This window comes from Elephantulus edwardii, unplaced genomic scaffold, assembly GCF_000299155.1.
Source record: "Elephantulus edwardii isolate Elephantulus edwardi_28Jun2011 unplaced genomic scaffold, EleEdw1.0 scaffold00104, whole genome shotgun sequence".
Taxonomy (NCBI): Eukaryota; Metazoa; Chordata; class Mammalia; order Macroscelidea; family Macroscelididae; genus Elephantulus; species Elephantulus edwardii.
Window position 1 is genome coordinate 2959884 of NW_006399854.1, and position 8652 is coordinate 2968535.

The window sequence follows — 8652 nt, forward strand, 5'->3', positions numbered from 1 at the left end:
CAGCGCAGGAGGGGAAGACCCTCTATGAGGTGGATTGATTCAGTGACTGGGGTAATCGGGATGGGTGTGTCAGAGGCAATGAGATTGGCACAGGATTTGAGCACGGTTTAGGGCTATTGTACATAGGGTCGCTATGAGTTGTAAATGACTCAACGGCACATAACAACAGCAACAGCAACAACATTCTATTGGTCTATGTGTCTATCCATCTATCATTGTACTAACACACCCTTGTTTTGGTTACTATGGCTGTGTAGTAGATTTTGAGATCAGGATATGATCTATGCCTCCTGCTTAAGTTTTATTTTTCAATAAAACTTATTTGGGGTCTCTTTCCTGTCCAAAAACACCTGAAAATTGCCTTTTATATATATTTGAAGAATGAATTTGGGATCTGCGTTAAAACTGTATTGAACATGTAGATTGCTTTTCTTAGGAGTGTTATTATCGCAATGTTCAGTCTTCCTATATATGAACAGGGAATATTTTTCCATTTAATTAGGTCTCTTATTTTATGTAGTACTGTTGTGGATTTCTCTCTTTTTTTTCTTTCTAATTTTATACTGCTTTGTTTAAAAAGTTTGTATGAATTGTTTTTCACACTGGATCTTTCCCATTTCCTTTACCCACCCCTCCCTCCACCCATTAAATTGTGAGATCCTATGATTACCGCTCTGCCCATTCTCACCGCTCTGCTTGTACTCTCTCCATGCCTTAGATCCTCATACACGTTTTACTAGTTACCTACTTCTACAGTAATGGTCTTATACAGCATTTGTCCTTATGGGACTGAGTTAGTTTACTTAACATAATGCTCTCTAATCCCTCTCAAGTTAGGTAGTGATTTCAGAATCATTGCTTCTACACACTGCATTGTATTCTGTTGTGTGAATGTACTATAATTTCTCAATCCATTCAATTATGATTGGACATTTGGCTGTTTCCATGTCCTTGCGATAGTGAATAATGCTATGAACATTGCTTTACAAATTTCCATTTGTGCCTCGCTCTAATTTTCTCAATGTAGTAGTGTTTTTGTTTCTTGATCTTGCATCCTGCCACTCTACTGAATTGGTCTATTGGTTTAACATGCTTTTGGTTCAGTCTTCGGGTTTTTCTGTGTAAACTACATCATATCATATTCCTATAGCTACAGTTTACCTCCTCTTTGCCAGTTTGAATGTCTCTTTTCCCCTTCTCTTATTGTCCTAGTAAGTACTTCCAATACAATACTGAATAGTAGTAGTGATGGTGGACATCTTGTCTGTTCCTTTTTCATAAGGGGAATGCCTTTAGTCTTTCTCCACTGAGAAAGGTGCTGACTCTTAGGCTTACATATATATTTTCCACTATGTTGAGGAAATTCCCTTCTATTCCTATTTTATTGAATACTTTCATCAGAAGGAGTGTTTAGAATTTTGTCAAAGGCTGTCTTCCCCAATTGGTAGGATCGTGTGGGTCTTGCTCTTTGCTTTGTTAATGTGATGAATTGCATTGATTGTTTTTCTTATGTTGAACCAAATTTGCATTCCTGTTATGAATCCCACTTGCTCATGGTGAATTTTTAAAAAATATATAGTGCGATTTTACTTGCCAGGATTTTGTTAAGGATGTTTGCATCTATGTTCATGAGATATAGTGGTCTAACTGGGGTTGAGGGAAGACAGAGAAGGATGGGAGGAATGATGTATACTGCATTGAAACAGACGAAAGAGAGAACTGTTTAAAAGGGATATATGATTGGGTATTATTGTCATTACAGGAGTCCAGAATGAAGGCTGTAGAGTAGAGTGGACTTGGGGGGAAGGATGTATAACAATGAAAGAGTTTTTCTTTTACTTTTCAAGGAGAAGAGTGAATTGGGGGAGGAGCAGGGAGAAAAGTGCAACAATGAATAAAGAAAAAGAAAGAGATATATTGGTCTATAGTTTTCTTTTTTGGTAACATCTTTGCCTAGTTTGAGCAGTACATTTAGGTTTGACATGGAATTACTCTGGAAGTTTTGAAATAATTTAAATAGAATTTTACTTAGTTCACTTATGAATGTTTGGTAAAATTCAACTGTGAAGCATCTGGGACAAGACAGACATCCTTGGGGTAGGTGTGTCTTTTTATTACCTGCTCTATTTTGTCTTTGTGATGGGTCTCTGGTCAAGTGTTCTATACCTGTCTGTGTAAATCTGGGTAAAATGTTAGTTTCTAGAAATTTATCCTTTCTCTTAGGCTTGAAAAGTTATAGGAGTATAGATTTTTAGAATATTCCATTATTATTTATTTAATTTGTGCTGGTTCTATTGTGATGTCACCTCTTTAATTTCTTATTGAAGTTACTTATATCTTTCTTTTCTTTTGATAGGATTGACAGTGGTTTGTCTATTTTATTTACTCTTGTGAAGAATCCGCTTTTGGTCTTTTTCATGGTTTTAATTGTTTTTCTGTTTTCTATCCTGTTGACTTTGCCCTTGTCCTTATAATTTCCTTTCTCGTAGATGCTGTGGGATTATCTTGTTCTTTTCTTACTTGCTGGAGATGTGAAATAGTTTATTTGCTTCATTTCTACTTTGTCTATGTGCTGCACTGAAGGTATTGGCAAAAAATAAGACCCCAGGAAGTGATGCTATGGTGTTAGAGAAAAGTACTGAATATCCTCAGGACTGCCAAAAGCACAGGTATGTCCTGGAGAAGGGGCAGACAGAATACTCATTGGAGGCAAAGATGATAAAGCTTCATCACACATACTTTGGGCATGTGGCTAGAAGAAGGTATTACTTGGAAAGAGAGCATGCTTAGAAAGGTGAAGGGTAGGCAAAAGAGAGGAAGAGCCTCAATCAGATGGATTGACACAGTGACTGAAACAATGGGCTGGAGTATGTCAGAAAGGATAAGGGTGACACAGGATAGGACAAGGTTCAGATCTGTTGTTTGTTCATAGGGTCACTGTGAGTTGTACTCAACTCTATAGTACCTAACAACAACATGTGTATAAACTTCACTATTTATGTTTCTCTGAGTCACCTGTGACTCGACAGCACTTAACAACAGTAACATCAACATAGAGAGTGATCAGTTGGGCCAGTGGACAGAAAGCGATGCTACCAAGCCAAGTGACTTTTAATCCACAGCCCTCGGGCCTGTCTTTCATTGTTTTTTTGTTCGAACATTCCTCTAGGTCGTATAGCCCTGGTGTGTCCACTTGCCATACAGTGGTAACTTGTGGTTGCTGTGAGGCTGGACACTGACATTGGTTGGTTACCCATGGCAGACAGTGTTGTGTGGGGCTCCCCGAGTAAAACAAGCTTGGAAGCAGGAGTGGCATCCACTTCCATAATAGCTTGCCTCTGGAAACCCAATGAACCTGGAGAAAGGATGAAAGTTATACAATTGTTGAGGACTTTCCTTCGTAGGGTCATTATGAGTCACCTGTGACTGGACAGCACTTAACAACAACTAGAGAACTCAACCTAAGTTAGAAATACAACACTTGTTTGCTTTGTCTCTTCTTTCATCTGTAAATGTGGACAATAAATGAATTAACTACTACAAAGTACCTCAGTACAGCAAAATCGTGTTGTAGTTGTTATTGTTGTTAGTTGTTATCAAGTAGACTGTTACTCAAAGCAACCCTACAAACAACAGAGCTGAACCTTGCCCTATCCTGCCCAATCCTCATGGTCTCTGATATACTCAAAACCATTGTACAGTCGCTGTGTCAACCCATCTTGTTGAGGGTCTTCCCTCTTCCTCTAGTCCTCTACCTTTCCCAGCATGTCTTTTTAGCAGGTGTTAATAAATGGTGCTTGTTGAGTATTACCAACCACTTCAAATTAAAGACATTTGCGTACTATCGACTTCTAAGAGAGTAAAAGCTTCTTGCTGACAGGATCATTTCAGAAACTGCACCTTCACATGACCCAACACTCTGTCTGTGAGACATAATCCAAACATTGATGTTGAATGAATTACCATAATCCTTGGATTTTTGGCATATACATTAGATGGTTTTAAAATGCTTTTTTATCTAAGAATTTGGTATATATTAATGACTTTATTGCAAGATTGCAATTTTGTACTATTCATTACATAGTGAAAGGAAATTTGCCATTATTAAAAATAAAATCACAAATTAGTCTTCAGTATATAAGAAATTTGTTGTTTTCTGTCTTGGCTTGAAAAATGAAAGCGTTCCTTCAGTCAGGTTTTTTCTTCAGGGGCTTAACATAAGAATAATCTGCATCCTGTAACAGAGTAGCAGTAATACAAATCAGTCCCATTTTAAGATTTCCACCATTTCAATGATCTCTTCTCTTGGTGGAACTGTATCATTATAATTCAATGCTAAAAATATTTACAAAACCTGGGGGGATGCTTAAACAACAAACTCATCTCATTACTAACGGAACAGATTCATGGCTAGTCTTTCAGTATTTTTCAGAGGCTGTAAATCACATGGGAGGAGACTGCCAATCTTTCTCCCAAAGTGTAGCTAGTAGTGGATTTGAACTGTATGCCTGTGGAGTGGCACAACTTCTTATCCACTAAACCACCAGAGTTCCCTAAGTTTTAAATGCTTAAGTTACAATAAAATTAATAAGGTTTATCATTAGTGTGTATACCTAATACTATGTTATGTATACTCAATCTAATACTTATAGCATCTGCTCATACCATCTCTTAAATTATGAATTATGGAACAATGTGTAATACCTATATTGACTTGCCATAATACGCACAAAAAACAATTAGAGTAGTTACAACAGGAATTGTTAATAGGTAATTATAAAGTGATGTGTAACCTATCAGTAAAATGTTTAAAGAAGGAAAGCTGATAATTCCTCAGATGTGACAATTCATTGGGAAGATGTCATTTACTACTGGTAAAATATGCACTAAGTAGGAAAAATAATCATGGAAACAAAATTCAGTACAATTAGTGTTCTTGATTGCTCCCAAATAACAAAACTAGTTGCTGCCACGTCAGTCTAACTCATGGTAACCCGACTATGTCTAGGAAAATCTCTGCTCAGGTTTTCATGGCTGATTTTTCAGAAGTAGATTCCCAGACCTTTCTTCCAAGGCACCTCTGGGTGGAATCAAACCTAAAACCTTTCTGTGAACATTAACCATTAGTGCCATTTAGGAAATCTCTTCACTGCTACAGTGAGACTGCAACTCTAGTGGCAATCATGCCATCAAACTCATAATATTTTTAAAAAGCATAAGAGTTAACATTTAATAAGGGTAATGCAATCAATGTTCCAGTAGGGCGCTCTGGTGGCCTATGGGCAAGAAGCTGTGCTGCAATCCCAAAGGCATGCAGTTCGAGGACACTAGCTGCTCCACAGGAGAAGGATGGACAATCTCCTCCCGTGTGATTTACTGCCTCTGAAAATCCACTGGCGGGGTCAGCTATGGTTTGGTCTGACCCCATGGTATACAACAACAACAACTGTTCCAAGCTGTGTTTGAAGAGCTTTCCATAGACAGTAAAATTTATGACACCTGGAATTCAACAAGACTGCCCTGTTTTTCCAAGTCATGCAAGTTATCTCCCTTTGACAGGATGTACTCTGACTACTTTTCTATCATCCTTTAATAAAATCCTACTTCATGAATAACTAATGAGTTTTCCTTGTATGATAGGTTTCTCTTTTACATAGATTCCAGATTTCACAGGCTGTCTGGGCTCACTCATTTAACCGCCATAAAACCTTGCTATTAAATGTTGTCAAGTCTGATTTACAGCAACCCTATACACCCAGAATATTTGCTTCCCCCCCAAAAAAAGTGATATGCATTATTAAGAAATTTATAGATTGATCTTACCAAACCACTTTTAAAATTCTCAATCCTTCTCTTTCCAAACTTGCTCATTACCCACCAGGCCAATGTAGGCATATATTGTCCCAAATATGCCATAAGTAAACAAGGATGATCCGATATCCAAACTTCCTTCAAATTGTTTGCCATACTGATTAACATCAACCTCACAAAACGACTGGTTGCCATCTTGTTGGATTGGTCTCCAGCACTGATGATAGGCTAAGAAAATTTAAAAATTAGTTTTCTTTGCCAAGTATTTATCCAAGGATCTCATAGAGCTTGTAGCCTAGAAAAGACCCAGAGGTCTTTTAATTATGTGGCTCTTTCTGTGGGGCCTCCCACCTCCTAGGTGTCGCTATTGGCTAACGGAGTTTCCAAGCTCTATGTAGCATTGCAGAAATCTAAAAGAAATATTTATTATATAAGTTTCTGTGGACCAAGTGAAAGATTAAGGTCCTTTGTTTTTATGTATAACACATTATCTTGACATGCTTAAGGATAATTATTGTTGTTGTTTCTAGATACTCTCCATTCAGGTCTGACTCATAGAGACACGATGTACAAAAGAAAGTTTAACATATGTCATGTCATGACATGGAGGGTGAATATAAAAAAGAATTTCCTGGAAGTGAAATCTCTAGTATTATTACCCTTGTTAATCGATTGTCATTCAGTAAACAGAGACCCATATCGTGGGCATCTATTTGTGCTCATTTGCACAACCCATTTCTGCTCACATAGATCATTAATGGTAAATACACAGCTAGACTCCAAGTCTTTTGATTCCTATTGGGTACATTTGTCAGTTTTACTTTGGAGACTACACAGAAAATAAAAAAAATAATAAATTCTATCTGTGGACATTTGCATAGAAACAAATATATACTTTTATGCCTAGTGAAAATCAACCTTCATGGGATAAGAAGATCCAACGCCTAGAGAGAGATTTTTTTACTAACTGATTAATATTTTTTTGCTTCTTCCTGAGGCATTGGTTGTTCATGTGATAAATTTATTAGCGGAGGTGAGCGGAGGCCTTAGCAAGGCTAACCTAAAATAATACAACAGGCTTTCTCTAAGACCATTCAAGGGAATCCCTCTAAAAATCCAGGTAAGACTAAATACACTAAATATTTAGTAATATATTAAAACTCAGCTACACAAACTCTTTCAATGTTGCTAAAATTTGTAAAATGACAGAAATGGAATTTCTTAAATATTGATAGCCCACATAATAATTGATTACATATAAATGATTGCTTAACAATTTCATAAGTCTTTATTAAAATTGGATGCCAAAGATTTCAACTAATCTTCACATTTTCATGTCTTGTTTTATGAATAATTCAAAGGGAATTCTAACACAAAATCCCTACATGTAGTAATATGACACCAAAACATAACTACTAAGCATTTGACTAGTTTCCTAACTGGAAATGTTTACCTTTACGACGTCTTCTGTTAGGGAATTCTTTGCAATATCTGATTGCACAGGGCCCGGGCAAACGGTAGAAATTATTATACCCGGATAATACGCTGCAAGTTCAGCCCGGAGGCCATTGAAAAAACCCTAATGGGCCAAAAATTTAAAAAGAGGAAAAAAAATAAAGTCAATGTAGACATAGACTTCATGTTTACTAAAGGGATGAAACTACTTTTCTACAACTATTTATGAAGGACCATAGCAACACATTTATCAAAGAACATGTTGTGAAATAACGAAATAAAGGACAGATAATATAACTGTGCAAGAAATTTTTAACCTAAAGACTGAGGCTCTATTGAAGAGTCTCACCTTTCTGGATATGAATGATTCATGAACCTTTTGGTAGTAGCAGCTCCTCACATCAGCGCTTCTATGGTGTGCAGACACTAGAATTTTACCTGATATACCCTCATGGAGCCATCCTCAAGCTACTCCCATGCCTCCACTCCAAAAGGAATCAGTGCACTGAGAATCACTCTGGTCTGGCTTATTTTTTTATCCCCCATAGTGGCCTAGGTGTCAATATTTGAGGTGAAGAGAGGAAGGGTTAATAGAAATGATCATAATGCTGTTGCTGTTGTTGTTGTTGTTATGTGCCGTCGAGTCGTTTGTGACTCATAGCGACCCTATGTACAACAGCCCTAAACCCTGCTATATCCTGTGCCAGTCTCATTGCCTCTGACACACCCATCCCGATTACCCCAGTCACTGAATAAATCCATCTCATAGAGGGTCTTCCCCTCTTGCGCCGTCCCTCCATGCTCCCAAGCATGATGTCCCCCTCCAAGGACCTGTCCCTCCTTGCAACATATCCAAAGTATGTCAGACGAAGTCCCAGAATCCTAGCCTCCAAGGAGTAACTGGTTTAAGCCTCTCCAGGACAAACCTGTTTGTTTTCTTGGCAGTCCATGGTACATTCAATACTATTCTCCAGCACCACAGCTCAAAGGCATCAATTCTCCTTCTGTCCTCCCTAGTCACTGTCCAAATCTCTGATGCATAACAAGTGATTGCAAAAACCATGGCCTGTATCAGGTGCATGTTAGTCTCCAGAGAGACACCGTTGCTCTTGAGTACTTTAGAGAGGTCCCTAACAGCAGAATTTCCCATTGCAATACGTTTTTTTGATTTCCTGGCTGCTGGTGCCAAAAGTGTTGAAAGTGGAGCTGAGCAAACAGAAGCTGTGAACAATCTCAATCTCTTCGCCATCCATCCTGATACTGCCAATTGGTCCAGTGGTGAGAATCTTTGTCTTCTTGACATTAAGCCTCAGTCCATGTTGAAGGCTGCAGTCCTTGACCCTCTGCAGCAAGTGCATGAGGTCCTCCTCAGTTTCAGCAAGCAGG

At 38.0% G+C, this 8652-nt stretch overlaps 1 protein-coding gene across 1 annotated transcript in view; it reads right to left on the reverse strand.

The window, feature by feature from the left end:
* Window positions 1-4187: 4187 nt before the first annotated feature.
* Window positions 4188-8652, reverse strand: part of DHRS7 (dehydrogenase/reductase (SDR family) member 7) — a 19621-nt gene continuing 15156 nt past the window's right edge. The window contains exons 5-7 of the mRNA XM_006891822.1: window positions 7265-7390; window positions 5824-6039; window positions 4188-4235 (exon numbers count right to left, since the gene is read on the reverse strand). Coding sequence (XP_006891884.1) covers window positions 4188-4235; window positions 5824-6039; window positions 7265-7390 — 390 coding nt within the window. The remainder of the gene's footprint in view (window positions 4236-5823; window positions 6040-7264; window positions 7391-8652) is intronic.